General features: G+C 39.3%; 1 protein-coding gene across 1 annotated transcript; it reads left to right on the top strand.

Moving 5' to 3' along the window:
- The first annotated feature begins 6,406 nt into the window (after positions 1-6,406).
- On the top strand, positions 6,407-8,729 carry LOC123398963 (caffeoylshikimate esterase-like). Its single transcript, XM_045093400.1, has 8 exons — positions 6,407-6,436; positions 6,613-6,706; positions 6,840-6,872; positions 7,212-7,358; positions 7,632-7,762; positions 7,939-8,076; positions 8,174-8,272; positions 8,375-8,729. The coding sequence occupies exons 1-8, from the start codon at positions 6,407-6,409 to the stop codon at positions 8,600-8,602; spliced, it is 900 nt and encodes a 299-aa protein (XP_044949335.1). The 3' UTR covers positions 8,603-8,729.
- Positions 8,730-16,329: the final 7,600 nt, after the last annotated feature.

A 16,329-nucleotide genomic window follows, 5' to 3' on the forward strand; every position in this document is an offset into this window, starting at 1 on the left:
TAAAGAAGAAACGTCACGGTCTCTGACGTTGTCAAAATATTTAGATCGTGAAATAGTTTGAGACAGAGTTCATTTTATACTATAGCTTACTATCAAGATCAAAACAGAGATTTCAGCCCCAGCCGCTGCGCTCCAGGCTCATCATTACTCAATACAAATACACCAGAGCACTCCACGACGTCCTTTCCAGACATGAGCGCCGCCGACTCGCCGCTCGAGGCCCGAACGTGGTGGTCGTCGTGTCGCACGGCGACGCATAAGAGCACCGTCAAGTCCTCCGCACGCACATGCGAGGCGACGCTGCAAGACAGTGCGGCTCGGCAAGCTCTCATCGGTCTGGCCCAGACGTGGCCGTCGTCTTGTTGCACGGTAACGAATCACAAGCGCCGCGACGTCCTATGCAGGCATGAGCAAGGCTACGTTGGAAGTCGGCAAGGCTCAGCGTGCACTGCTCCCTGCCCTGATTATCCAGCGCACACAGGACATTGCCGCATGGCCGGCAGCCTGGTTTGTTCCGTCCTCGACGACGGCCTTGTCGTTGTCGCCGTCCTTGGAGAAGCGGCCGCCACGAGACGAACAGGAGCGCTAGACGAAGGCGTTTCTGCTAGGCGCCAACAGCTCAACAGGTTGACTCAACACATATTTTGGACTTTTGACGAAGTCGCTTTGTGATGGAACTGCGTATCCATGGTTCATGCTTTTTCCCATCCAAACAAGGTATTGTATGTACTTACCTTACAAGAATAATAACTAACAAAAAATGGTTTTCCTAAAAATCCTCTAAAAACTCATTTTCGAAAATCTCACATCTAATTCCTTGTATCCAAACAACCCCTAAGCGAGTGCTACTTTGGTCTAGCAAATCCTATTTGACGCTGCAGGCCCCACTTAAAATGCATTTTCCTGAACCGGCGGATACACCGCTCGGTCATGGGACGGCCCAGCGGGAGAGAGATTTTCTCGATTTTGTGAAGTTTCTAGAATCTTCCTAAATGGACTTTTTCATTTAGGTTTTTTCAGGCCTAGTTTTTCTTCGGTTTTTCTCTTTTTCTCCTTTTCTTTTTTTCTCTTTACTCTTTTTATTACTTTTTCATTTCCATTTTATTTTTTATATTTTTATTTTTGAAAAAGCGCAGACTTCTTTTTATTAACTTTTTTTCAAACGAAGAAACTTATTTCCAAATCACTGAATCTTTTTCAAAAATTTACGGATTTTCCAATTAAAATTCTATGAAATTTTTAAAAACCGATGAACTATTTTCTAATTTTGATGAAATTTTTACAAATTTGATGAACTTTTTTAAAATTTGTGAACTTCTTCCAAAAATGATGAATTTTTTAAAGATTTTTTAACTTTCTTTCAGTTTAACGAACTTTAAAAAAAATTCAAATTCATGAACTAATTTTCAAAATCGGTGAATTTTTTAAAAAAATGTGAACTTTTTGGTAGATCACAATGAATTTTTTCAAATTCGTTATATTTTCTTTCAAATTTGTGAACCACTTTCCCTTTTTACGAATTTTTTGTGTTCACTTTTGTTTTTTGCTTTTTTGGTTTTGTGATAGAAATTTCAGCCCTGAAGCTGGGCCGGCCCATTTTATATGCGTGTGGGCGCTGGTTTTCCTAGCCGGCGCTTAAGGCGTCGACTAGCACGGAATTTCCTATACACCGCTCATTGCGGTAAGTAGTAACCGCTTGGCAGGAGGTGCGAGTGAGCGACGGGGTTTGGGCCGACCCATTAACACTTTCAACAATCTCGGTTTTGAGAACCTTCTAAGGCCCCCTTTGTTTGGGCTTTGGATTCTAAGATTCTGCTGTCAATCCTGATTTCTGAGAATCAGCTGTGATTCTTGATTTCTGGAATCAGAAGCAGACTGTTTGTTTACCCTGCTGTGGAATCTGAGAATTAGAATCTGTCTGTTTGTTTACTTTGTTGTGGGATCCCGAGCGGGCGAGGGGCAAGTCGGCGGCCGGGAGGAACGGGCGGCCGGCGAGCGGGCGAGGAGCAGGTCGGCGGCCAGGAGGAGAGGGCGGTGAGCGGGCGCGGGCGGCGGCTGGGTCGTGCGGATCGACGCCGGGCGGGCGGCGAGCGGGCGCGGGCGGGCGGCGAGCGGGCGAGGAACGGGCGGCCGGAGGAGCAGGAGGGAGGAGCGGTTCGGCGGCCGGGATAAGCTGGCTGCGTGCCGGCGAGGGGCGGCGGCCGGCCCTGCGGGAAGCGGACGCGAGGCGGCGCCCTATCGACCAGAGGACGATGGGAAATCGAGAGGGTGGGGTTACGCGCGGGGCGGATGTGAAGAAAACGTTTCGGCCCAAAAAAAAGCTCGGGAATCACCTATTTGCTCAATTCTCAGATTGTGATACTCCGTGTGTATTTTTTAGAATCAGTTCTGGACAATCTGGATATTATGAAGGGCTGTTTGTTTCAGATTCTAATTTCACAGTAGCTAGAATCCAAGAATCAAGAATTTAAGCCCAAACAAAGGGGTACTAAAGGTTTTTAGTCGATTGTTTTTGGTTTTGAAAACTTTCTAGAAAATTCCATGAACCGGTTTTTCTTTTTTTATTTTTCTTTATTTTTTGTTCTTTTTTTCTGTTTCTATTTAGAAAATGTTCTGTATTTTCAAAAAATGTTCCAGAATTTTCTGGAATTTGAAAAAATGTTCCGGAATTTAAAAAAAAATCGGAATTTGAAAAAAGTTCTAGAATTTAAAAAAATGTTCCGAAATTTGAAAAATGTTCCGAAATACTAAAAAATATTTCGGAATTTCAGAAATGTTTCCGAATTTGAAAAAATGTCCCGAATGTTTAAAAAATGTTCCAGAATTTTAGAAAATGTTCCGGATTTTAAAAAAAGACCAGGAATTTTATAAAATGTTCTGGAATTTGAAAACATGTTCCAGAATTTGAATTTTTTTATGGAATATGAAAAAATGTTCCGTATTTTTTTACTATTCTGTTTAGTTTTCAAAAAATGTTCTGTATTTTTCAAAAAATGTTCTGTACTTTCAAAAATGTTCTTCAAATTCGAAAAATGTTTTTGGTTTTTTAGTAAATGATCTGAATTTTCAAACAAATTTTCAAGAAAATGTTTATCATTTAAAAAGTTTTCAAGAATATTAAAAAACAATTTTCTTCCAAATTTGTTCGCATTTTTTTAAAATTGTTCACAGTTTCAAAAATGTCCACATGTTTCAAAAAATGATTGGGAAATTCAACTTTAGTTTGTTTTCATAAAAAATGACATAATGAAAAAAAAAATGAACCAAAAATTAAAAAAAGAAAGGAAATAAGCAGAACAAAAAAGAAACAGAAAAAAAAGGAACTGGGCGGACCTAGTCGGGCGACCACCCTGTGCGACCGAGGGATTCCCTACCACAGAATGCGCCGGGTAGGAGCTCCCGACTAGGACCTCCCCTTCCGTCTTGCTGAAGCGAATGTTGTCACACTGTAGCTATTGGGCCGGATTGCGCACGTTTAAAAGAAAGCAAAGAGGAAAATTGAGAGAAATCAGGATTCGAATCTGGGTATCCTAGCTATAGCTGGCCAAACGGCCGAGTTAAACAGGCCGGCCCGTGAGCCCACCGGCACAGCCCGCCATGGGCTAGGCACAACACGATTTAAACGGGCCCGTGCCAGGCACGCGACACGCCTTGGGCGCGTGCTTGGGCCTGAAGGCTGGGCACGCAGGCCAGCGTGCTAGTCGGGCCAATATGCCGGCCTGTCTAATAACCGGGTCGTGCCTGGGCCTAGAGGCGTAGCCCACGAGCTGGCACGACACATCCCGATTAGTAAACGTGCCGGTGCGGGCCGTGTCGTGCCGGACCTGTTTACAACAGACCGTGTCGTGTCGTGCCGTACTGGTCCGTTTGGCCAGATATGATCCTCCTGTCTGGCTACGCTACTAGCCACCAGGGTGCGCCCTAGTTGAGTGTAAAGTAAGCGGGTTTGCAGTGTTTCTTCCTCATTCTTGGTTTATTGCTTCGTTGTCACATTTTCTTTTATATTTTCAGTTTTATTCTCTTATATTTTTATTCTTATTTTTGTTTTCCATTTGGTTTTCCTTTGTGTATTTTATTGTTTTAATCAGTTTTTCTTCTTTTGGCTTTTCTTTATTTCTTTTGGTTTTCATTCTACATTTTTTGTACATCCTTCGTTTCTAAATAATTATTGTTGGAGAAAACTAGTTTAGTTTCTTTCAACAATAATTATTTAGGAATGAAGGGAGTATATGTCAAGAACATTTTTACAATACATGCTTAATATGTTTATGATACAAATTTAATATTTTATAATGCATGGTCAAATTTTTATACATATTTTTGAAATCACTGATTAAAATTTCAAGTATTAATATTTGTTGAATACACAGTCAAACATCTCTATACATTTTAAACATTTCTAAATACCTTGTAACTCGGTAGCTGAGCCAGCCCTTAAACGTGTAGATGTGCAGCCATGTCTCAAAAGTAATAAACTGTACCTAGAAGTATTTCTTGAACCTCATCGTCGTTGCCACCTAACAAATTTAGGTCCCCTCGCCTCCGGCTATCATCTTGGCGCTGAGAGGTGCGGAAACCTCGGATCTCTAACAAATCTATGTTTTTCATCAACGGCTAGTGATCGTCATAGTCTTGTGGGAATGAATTTCCTCTCGTCCTTTGGCGGTGCCATGGGGTTAGATAATTTTCTGTCCTCACGGATCCGATTATTCGAATCTGATGAGTTTACGTTGATGTGGGAAATTTCTTTTGTTGGTTTGATTCTTTGTAGAGATAAAATATTTTATACACCATGGTGAAGATATAGTGATTCGACGACCTGCACTTCTTGAAGATCATCTCCATAACTCAAATACGTTCATCGATCGAGGCTTGCCATCTTTTTGGATTGTGACTCAAGGCGTTTTTAAAAACCATTATTGATAACGTTTGTGCGGATGAGAGGGTGGTATCATCGTTGCTTCAGTCCAACTACATCCTTTTTCCCAAGTCTTTGGAGTATTTCTTCGAGCAGAGATCGATACCGTGAAGAATATGTTTTCAAGAGATTTCATTGTAATTCTTACTCATAGGAGTTACATTGATTTTTTAAATCTTAGATCCAAATCAGTGTACCAATAACTGTTACGAGTATGAATAAAGTTATAAGTGTTTCTAAAAAAAAGGCAACTATACATAAAAACGAACCATGTCTAAAAAAAAACTAAAAACGAATCCCTCTCTCTCAAAAAAGGCGATCGGATGGGGAGGACACGCCGCGCCACCGTGTGCGTGCGCCGTCGGTGGGGAGGTTGGGTCTCGCGGCCGGCTGTCTGATTGCTCGCACGGCCGACATGAACCGGAACAGAATACCAGAAGCCATGGTAGGTATTCCATAACCACTGAAAACAAGCCACGTTCTTAATCTGCTGGTGCCTACACATCTCCTCGCCGCCCCGGCAAGCATACATATTCTTCTCCCATCTTCTGGAGAACCTGTACATGTTCTTCCGTCCTGGAGTAGATAACATGTTGATCCTCTGCCCCCCCCCCCCCCCCCCCCCCCAAAAAAAATATTAACATGTTGAGGTTCGTCTTTCTGAAGTCTGAACCTGCACTGAATAATTCAATCGGCTGGATATTAGTCTGAATCAACAACACAAAGTTACACAAACTGGGACACATTTGTGTGTATGTGGACGTTCACTGTTCAAAGAACAGACTTGCTTGGACGACGCCTGTTAATTCTTGCACACATTTTGCTTTCTCCTTTCGAAACGCGACAGCAGGGTGTGATAACAACTGAGCAACGACCAACAGTTTTGGACTGTGCGCTGCACATCTCCAGCTCCAGCTCCAGCTCTAGGTCTTATCTTATGTACACCACATTTAACTCAAGTCAGAGCAAATGGGCCGATCATGATGTATATATGCCACACGTTCATTGACATGGACTCGTCAGTTCATCAGTGACATGTGCTTAAAACGCAATTCCCTGGCGTTTTTCCTGACCAAACAATGACAGATCGATTGAACACAAAGAATTATCTCGTGCCATATACACAAGGTACAACTATTTTTCTTCCCATTATTTAAGCACAATAATTTGCAGACCTAATCTAGGAAGGCCTAATTGAGGTAGGTAGTCCAAACTTTGTTTTTATTTTTTGGAAAAGGAGGAAACGAGTCCCCGGCCTCTGCATATAGGTAGTCCAAACTAAACTTAGCCTTGTTGGTTAAAATTGATCACTCCTAGAGCATACATGCCGCAACTTCATGCATGGATATAAAGAACACCACGAACAAAATGAGAACCGCCCACAGATCTGGACGTATATATATCACCGCTCTGTTTTTTATCATTTCTTAATGTCTGAGTTTTTCACATATACATTAGCCATGAAGTCATCGTTTCCTATCGTGAGCAATGGCCAACGATGATATCAAATATCAAGAGGTTAGTTGGTTTCATAGAGAAACGAGGCCTCTAAATACATTATATGTTCGTTCCTACCTTATGCTGAATTTTTTTTAAGGTGCATTCGGCATTGAGTTCTGTATTTATGTTTGATGAGATACTTCCATTTTTTGTTAGCATGTTACTGAATGATCTGCTGGGAAAATTGGTTGCAGGAATATATTTCAAATGCACGAGGATTGAACCTATTTACATGCCAATGGAATCCTTCAAACGACGAACCAAAAGCTCTCATCTTCCTATGCCATGGTAAATTCATTTAGTTGAAATATATTACATTCAAATTTAAAATACCATGATATTTACCAAAAGAAATAGAACTCTGCAGTGTTTTGTGTAATGTAGTTTAACTGTACACGTGCTGTTCTTGCTATATTTGTAGGATACGCCATGGAATGCAGCATTTCAATGAGAGGTAAATAGCATGGCCGTTTGGTTTTGATATGCTTGTACTTAGCTAAATATCAAAGAAAAAATGGCCTCTGTGCTGATTCATAATTAATGGTACACAATTTATTAAAAAATGTGATCATATATGCATCTATCCTATTTTTATTTGGATTAACGCTAAAGAAGAACAACCAAATAAGTACTCCATCCGTCTGAAAATACTTGTCATAGAAATGGTTGTATTTAGATGTATTTTAGTTCTAGGTACATCCATTTTTTCTACACTTTTGCGACAAGTAATTTCGGACGGAGGGAGTATATATAGTAGGTAGAGTACTATAAATTAACGGATTGTTGTTCTCAGGTACCGGCACACGGCTGGCGAAGGCTGGATTTGCGGTGCACGGAGTGGACTATGAAGGCCATGGAAAGTCTTCAGGACTTCAAGGCTATATTAGCAATCTAAATGATGTCGTGGCTGATTGTTCTACATACTTTATAAGTGTTTGTGGTATATTCTGTGTACTACAAGTCTCTTATATATTCTATTACTTGTGTCATATAACTTGTAAAGTTCACTCATAATCTCCATACGTATGTATTGTCTGCATTAGTAGTCATTATGTTCATAAATAATCAGTAAGCATATGTTTATATAATGACCGTCATTTTTCATGATTATTGGCAGATCTAGGTGATTTGTGGATGTCTAGAAAAATTCAAATCTTTAAAAAGACGACAGTTAAAATCTTAAATTTGATATCATGTTCCCCTTATTTTATAGACAAAGAGGAGCACAGGAGAAAACGGAAGTTCTTGCTCGGTGAGTCCATGGGAGGCGCTATCGCGTTGATGCTTCACAGGAAGGAACCTACCTTTTGGGACGGGGCCATTTTAGTCGCCCCCATGTGCAAGGTTAAGTGCCCAAGATTCGCTAATCCTGTCTTTGCTGCTAGTGTCATTTTGTTATTGTCTAGAATTTTTCGAGATCCACAATCCGCACCCTCCATGTGTTACCATGAATTGTTATATGTGGATAAGTTCAGCCATGCATGGTCGGACTTAATTATTGATGTGGTAACATGATGCAGATCGTAGAAGATATGAAGCCTAGTCCCATGGTGATTACAATCTTAAGCAAGCTCAGTAATGTAATCCCTACATGGAAGATTATTCCTAGTGAAGACATCATTGATAGGGCAATTAAAAGCGTGGAATGGCGTGAAGAGGTAGAATACTCAAGATCTACATCATGCTACATTACTTTTTCTGTCACTGAATCCTCTGCATCATTATCTATAAAAGAAATTATATATGTATAATCAGGTCAGAAACAATCCTTATTGCTATAAAGGAAGGCCTAGGCTTAAGACTGGTTATGAAATTTTTATGGCAAGCTTGGATATTGAAAGCAATCTTGAAAAGGTATGAGCAAGCTGTGGCATATTTATGCATTGAACTAGTAGTCCTGAAGTAGTTTCATAAACTACTTGTAGTTCATCTAAATTGCTCACATTTTACAACAAGGTAACCCTGCCATTCATTATAGTCCATGGTGGTGCTGATGCTGTGACTGACCCAGCAGTAAGCGAGGCACTATATACATTAGCTGAGAGTAAAGACAAGACGCTGAAGCTCTATCCAGGGATGTGCCATGCTTTGACTTCCGGTGAACCAGAGAACAACATTGACATTGTGTTTTCAGATATCATTCAGTGGCTTGATGAGAGGGCATTGGTTCAAAATGAATCATAACTAATATTACAGAGCCTAAAATTGTTAATATACTCCCTGTTGCCAAAGCAGTGAGTATGAGGTGACCCAGGGTATATATATATGCCACATCGAGCCAAGATCTAGAATGTACTTACTTACATTAAATTGTAAAACTAATAGCTTAGTGCAAGTTTTTTTACTTGTTAGGGCAGATCATGGTAGGTTTTTTTAAGCATTGGATAGCAAGCTTCTATTTTTATTCATGTATCATTTTTGACAGATTTCGTGGTTAAATTCTCGTTGTACATGTAAATAACAATTCGCCAAAATTTAGTCATATTGGATGTTGTCTCTTCAACAAATTGTTCACGGTAAAAGATTCATGTGTTTCACTATGGAGAAATACACAAACATCATAAGTTTTTCTACTAGTGCGGCCACACATGACAAACTCTTAGGCATTAAAGCCAGCTTAGGCGTTAAAACAAGCATTAAAGCGGTTGTGACCCAAAGGAACAAAGTCGTATGTAATGCTGAACAATAGATGCAGTTCCACATGAGAATCAGGTTGCAGTTTGGAAACCGTATGCAATACCTATTTATTGCATGCGGTTACGAAATGAAACCACCTCTGAGAATACACGATGGCAGATGCAATTTGAAAACCGCCTCCAATACTTGAGAATACATGGTGGTGGTCGCAATTTGGAAGTTGCCTCTAATACTTCTGTAACCAATCTTGCTGACGCTGATTTCGCTAGGAAATTTTCGACTCAATCGAGTGGGTAGTGTTGTTGCTCTTGACCGTGTTTAGTGGGATGGCGGTTGTTGTTTGTCATCGATCTAAGGTGGAGAGACATCGCCGGCAACTGTTTTGAGGGGGGGGGGGCTATTGTTGTCGCTGCCACTCATTTAGGATGGAGGGGAGTTGCCAGACACCATTTTTAGGGGACGGATGCCACCAATCACCGATTTGGGGTAGATGGTTGTTGTTGGACGCCATTGTGAGGGGGATGGTTGCCGCCATTTATCGATTTGAAGTGGTGTTGTCGTCGGGTGCCATTTAGGGGAGGGGGAGCTTTTGTTATCCCTGTAACTAAATCGGAGGTACATACTCCCTCTGTTTTGATGTACTTTACATGCTCCTTTAGTGAAATTGATGTTATCCATCTGTAGATGAATTCAATAATATCGAGATTTGATATTGTAGATGCTAATAAATATGACTACAAAGTTGGAAAAAGTTTACAAAGAATTGTTTTAAGACAAAGATAATATTCTGATTAAAATAAAACATACGTGATATTGTGTTAATTATATAATTATGTTGTACCTATAATTTCTTGTAATATTAGGTTATTATGGTGGTTCTTTTCTTATGTTGCGGGCATGGATCGATTTTGGATATACACTCAGGACCGTTTGAACAATGAGTTCAAGGATGGGTTGTGTGGTTCTTTGGAAGAGTCGATCAAGATAGATTCAGAAGGGAAGGGAACTGGATAAGTTCCCCTTGATTCATTTGTGAAAATTGCAGAATATCAAAAGCATTTTAGAGATCCAGACACATTTGATCAAGAGGGGATTCATGTTGGAGTAGACATGGTGGCGACGGAAGGGAAAATGTGATGAATATCACACATGATGTTGACATATTCAGCGTAACTGATGAGTTGATGTGGGACTCCCGTCATACACAAGATGTGTAACGACCAACCTGATAAGGTTTAGGCCTCCATGCTTAACATGCCAACTCCTAGTTCTTCACCAGCATACACGGTACCAATATAATACTAAATGCAAATGCATTATTCTATTACATCGCAAGGAACGAAATAATATTGTCTAATACAAACTCTAGCCCAAGGCTAGTCCATAAGTAGCATACAACGGAAAGACAAATAAACTGTGATGAGTCCCATCTATGCCTCATGCGAACCATGTCGAGTGGAGACTCGTGGCCCTACGTAGACATCACTCCTCATAATAGTCATTACAACATAATACGTTGCAGCCACAAGGGTAGATACATTGATTGTATTGGTAAGTATTAAAATGAAGATCATAATAGATATATCTCACCTACATGCACTTTGGGATAAGTAGAGATTTGTGTTTCTTTTATAAAGCAAGGCGGTCTTATTCTAACTTGTAGTATGTGAATCTACTCTAATATACTGCATACACTAGCTCAACAGTAATCCTAGACCCTCTGCTCAATCGCAATGGAGGTCCTTTACCATTGCTTGGTTCCAATGGAGGTCATATTCCCTTGTTCAATCAAGCAAATTTTAGTTAACAAAAATATGATGATGAGATCTTCGTGACAATTCATGGCCTAGTTTGTCAAAATCTCCCATAACCAAGGACACGGCTAATCATGATCAAATTGTACACTTGGCAGATATTTGTGTACTTTGCCCGTGTGACCTACTCAATCCCACTTGTTACTAAACTTGAGGTGTTAAGTAATTTGGAATACCAAACCAAAGCCTTTGGGAAGTAGTTCCCTGAGCCCACCTTGTATGACCCACACAACATATCACACATACATCTGTTGGTCATACGAGGTTATCCCACAACTAAGTTAATGAAGCCATAGACCGTAATGGCACACAACTAAGTTAATGAAGCCATAGCCCGTAATGACACACAACTACACAAAAAGCTATACAAGTTGGAACCCGTGCAATCTCTTTAAACCTAGGTGGCAGACCCCATTAACTTACACTCGCTTATCTAATCAACCAATCGTCCCAGATGACTCATTAACTTAAGTTGTCATTGGTCAAATATCCACTTTCACAACTGATATGGCCCCTCCTAGTGTATAATCATAGCATGCCTAAGCAATGCAACTACACATTGGCAACAAATAATAGGGTAATGATCAAATGGTTATCCTGTTAGGTTTCATAGCATATCTTGTTAGTAGTATAGCTCTAAAATCACAACCTACCATGGCGTACTACATTCACAATAAAAATAGTGTCATATGGTCAACATGTTCACTTGCCTTGGTTGTTGTTGTCAAGGGTACACTACCCACAATCTATACATTAAAAATGATATACTATGAATAACAACATAAGAACCAATGACTCATGCAATAATAACCAAATAAGAACTTATGGTAATATAGTATTAGCTAACACTAGTAGAAAACATGGCTTTGGTCCAGGGGAGATAAGAGCTTTAATCCAGGTTTTGTTACGAACCGAGACCAATGGGTGCATCAGTCCCGGTTCGTGAAGCCAGGGCGCCGGCCGGGCCAGGGTCTCGGTTCGTATGCCCCCTTTGGTCCCGGTTCCAGACACGAACCGGGACCTATGGTCCTCGCTCCTGGTGCAACACCTTTAGTCCTGGTTCTGGCCACCAACCGAGACCAAAGAGATGCCTATATATACCCTCACCCCGTGCCCACCCTCTCCTCTCTTTTTTGGCCGTGTGGGAGGTGTGCATGCCCTATTCTGTTCACCGTTCTATGCATGCACATGAGGTGTTCGATGAAACGCTCGAGCTACAGTTAAGCTTTCTCCTCTCCAAGCTCGACCTCCAATCTCCATTTTCCTCAAGATTTATCTAGGTTTGGTGGTGCACCAACTACACAAGTGTTCTAAAAGGTTACCTACTTCATCCCTTCATCTCTCACTCCTAGTTTAGCTCATTTCAAATGCTCTAGAAGTAGAGTGATTTGTGGTTTTAGTGTAGGAGTGTATGTGGGAGTTCTTTTGATTTAGATGCACAATTTAAGCTCAAATTAACTTCTTCGAGTCTGCACATGTGTAGAGTGCCGCCACGTCCCCGTCCTCACCGTTGTCAGTCGCCCGCGCCGATCTCGTCGCCGGCACCACCATGGTGAGTCTCTTGTTTTGATATTCTTTCTAAAAGAAAAAAAATCTTACTCGTATGATTTAGATAGATACTTGTATAAATTTCTTACTTTTATTATTGTTTGTTATTATATAGTGCGATGGTTTTGGTATCCGTCCACGTCGGCCCTCGTCCGGCCTATGATTCGGACGTGGTATATTTTCTTTTATAACTATTTGTTTCATTTAGTGTCTATGACGATCATGCCAACCAACCTGACATGGATGTTTTCATCTAGGAGGTATGTGAACCGGAAATTCCAACTGACCCTCTTGTCGAGAGGTTAAATTTAGTTGAAAAAGAAAACAATTACTTGAAGAAAAAATTGAAAATAATTGAGGATAATAATATGGAATTGGAGTTGCAAGTCGCCGATGTCGTCGACGATCACAAGATCAAGATGGATGCAATGCAGTTGAAGATGGATGCAATGCGCTTGAAGATGGATGCAATGCACTTGAAGATTAGGAATATTGGAAAATATTCCATTCATAAAGAGGCTTGGTATCATTATGATGTTGGGTCAATTTATACCTTAGTTGCGATTTTGATCACATTTGTTGTTGCATTTAAATGTTTTACATAGTTGTATGTTGTTTTATGAGAACTATATATGAACTTTATGTATTTATTTTTGTAGTAATAACAATTGATAACTGATGTACTTTGGTTTTAATGTGATGATGAACTTGTACCCAAATTGCGAAGATGGCAACACAAATCTCGGTACCACGGTGGAACTGAACAATCTGGGGTACAAGACGAACCATTCGTCCTAGCCAATGATGCGAAGCAAGTTTTCTATGTGAAGGGCATTCTACCAAACCGAGAAAAAGAAAGACCAGGAAGCGAATACATCATACGATGAGCACATGCTACGTGGGTGAAATCATAATACCATGCCAACTTTCAACATTTTCTGAGTTCATTTGTCGTGCTTTTCAATTACAGGGTCATTTAGCTCAAAACAAATCAGCAAATGCATGAAAAATACCAAATGAAGTCAGAAAGGGTTGAAAATTGATGGTGTGTCTTTGAATGGTTCATTTTGAATGCACAAAAAGTCTGGAGTTGAAATAAGTTCAAAAAATGAAATCCCTTTGTAACACGTGAGTTTTCATGCGAAACCATGATACTTTGAAAGAGATTATCTATTTTATAGACGAAGTTCATCTAGTTTTTATCGTAACCCTCTCAACCTTTTAGTACATGCTATGTGGGTGAAATGATGATACCATGCCAACTTTCAAACTTTTCAGAGTTCATTTGTAGCGCTTTTCCATTTCAGGGCCATTTAGCTAAAAAATCAGTAAATGCATGAAAAATACCAAATGAAGTGAGAAAGGGTTGAAATTTGATGATGTGGCTTTGAATGGTGCATGTTGAACGTGCAAAAAGTTTGGAGTTGAAATAAGTTCAAAAAAATGAAATCCCTTCATAGTAAATGAGCTTTCGTCTCAAACCCTCATACTTCGAAAGAGATTGTCCATTTTATACACGAAGTGCATACAGTTTTTGTCGCAACCCTCTCAACTTTTTATCACATGCTATATGGGTGAAATGATGATACCATGCCAACTTTCAACCTTTTCAGAGTTCATTTGTAGTGCTTTTCAATTTCAGGTTCATTTAGCTCAAAAAAATAGTAAATGCATGAAACATACCAAAAGAAGTCAGAAAGGGTTTAAAATTGATGATGTGGCTTTGAATGGTGCATGTTGAACGCACAAAAAGGGGTGGAGTTGAAATAAGTTCAAAAAAATGAAATCCCTTTGTAACAGATCAGTTTTCGTTTGAAACCCTGATACTTCGAAAGAGATTGCCCATTTTGTACACGAAGTGGCATCTAGTTTTTTGCCGTAACCCTCTCAACTTTTTAGCACAAGCTATGCGGGTGAAATGATGATACCATGCCAACTTTCAACCTTTTCACAGTTCATTTCTAGTGTTTTTCAATTTCAGGCTCATTTAGCTCAAAAAACAGTAAAAGCATGAAAAAATGCCAAATGAAGTCAGAAAGGGTTGAAAATTGATGATGTTGCTTTGAATGGTGCATGTTGAACGCACAAAAAGTCTGGAGTTGAAATAAGTTCAAAAAAATGAAATCCCTTTGTAACACATGAGTTTTTGTCTGAAACCATCATACTTCGAAAGAGATTGTCCATTTTGTACATGAAGTGCATCAAATTTTTGTCTTAACCCTCTCAATTTTTTAGCACATGATATGTGGGTGAAATGATGATACCGTGGAAACTTTCAAACTTTTCAGAGTTCATTTGTAGTGCTTTTCCAATTCAGGGTCATTTAGCTAAAAAAATCAGTAAATGCCTGAAAAATACGAAATGAAGAGAGAAAGGGTTGAAAATTGATGATGTGGCTTTTAATAGTGCATGTTGAACGCACTAAAAGTGTGGTGTTGAAATAAGTCAAAAAAATGAAATCCCTTTATAGGAAATGAGGTTTCGTCCGAAACCCTGATACTTCAAAAGAGATTGTCCATTTTGCACACGAAGTGCACCCAGTTTTCACCGTAACTCTCTCAACTTTTTAGCACATGCTATATGGGTGAAATGATGATACATGCCAACTTTCAACCTTTTGAGAGTTCATTTGTAGTGCTTTTCAATTTCAGGGTCATTTAGCTCAAAAAAATAAATGAATGCATGAAAAAAATACCAAATGAAGTTAGAAATAGTTTAAAATTGATGATGTGGCTTTGAATGGTGCACGTTGAACGCACAAAAAAGTGTGTAGTTGAAATAAGTTCAAAAACATGAAATCCCTTTGTAACAGATGAGTTTTCGTCCAAAACCCTCATACTTCGAAACAGATTGTCCATTTTGTACACAAGTGCATCCAGTTTTTGCCGTAACCCTCTCAACTTTTTAGCACATGCTATGTGGGTGAAATGATGATACGATGCCAACTTTCAAACTGTTCAAAGTTCATTTGTAGCGCTTTTCAATTTCAGGGCCATTTAGCTCAAAGAATAAACTAATAGAAAAAAGAATGAATAAAAAGAATCAAAATAATATTAATAAACTTATCAAAGTATATATTTGTTAAAAAGAATGAACTAAAATAATTAAAAAAATATTAACTAAAATTATTAAAGTATTTATTTGTTAAAAAGAATGAACTAAAATAAAGCAACTAAAATATTAACTAAAAAATGAACTAAAAATAATCAAGTAAAACATTAACTAAAAAGAATGAACTAAAATATTAAATAAAATTACCAAAGTATTTATTTGTTAAAAAGAATGAACTAAAAATAATCAACTAAACAGAATGAACTAAAAAGAATCAAGTAAAACATAAACTAAAAAGAATCAAAAATATCAACTGAAAAGAATTATCATAATTTTTTTTGTTAAAATCTTTAATGGCAAACTGAAATAATAGAAAAAAAATCTTTAATAGGAAATTATTCAAGTTTAAACTATTCAAATTTGAAAACTACTAGCACTAAGAGAAAGTTTATAATTTTTATGACGTAAAGCAAAAAGTATCACTCAAAAATCCTAAGTATTTAGTTGGTTCCTTCCATAAACCGGGACTAAAAAGTATTAAAGTAAAAAAATGCCACCTACTGGTCCACCACGACATGGATACGACTAGAAACCCGACACGCTAGTTGGACCAGGATCCCACAACAAGCCCAGTAGGCCCATAGGCACAAAGAGTGTGTTTAGGCCCGTAGGCCTGCATAAGAGAGGAGCTCGATAGGGTCGGTGCAGCCGCGCTTATAAACCACACTCGACACCTCTCACCTAGCGAGGTGGGACTAAACATCCACCCGCCCGACGCCGTACCAGCCGGAGGCCTTTAGTCCCGGTTGGTGGCCTCAATCGGCACTAAAGCCCCCCCTTTAGTCCCGGTTGAGGCCACCA

The sequence above is a fragment of the Hordeum vulgare genome, chromosome 5H (assembly GCF_904849725.1).
Source record: "Hordeum vulgare subsp. vulgare chromosome 5H, MorexV3_pseudomolecules_assembly, whole genome shotgun sequence".
Taxonomy (NCBI): domain Eukaryota; kingdom Viridiplantae; phylum Streptophyta; class Magnoliopsida; order Poales; family Poaceae; genus Hordeum; species Hordeum vulgare.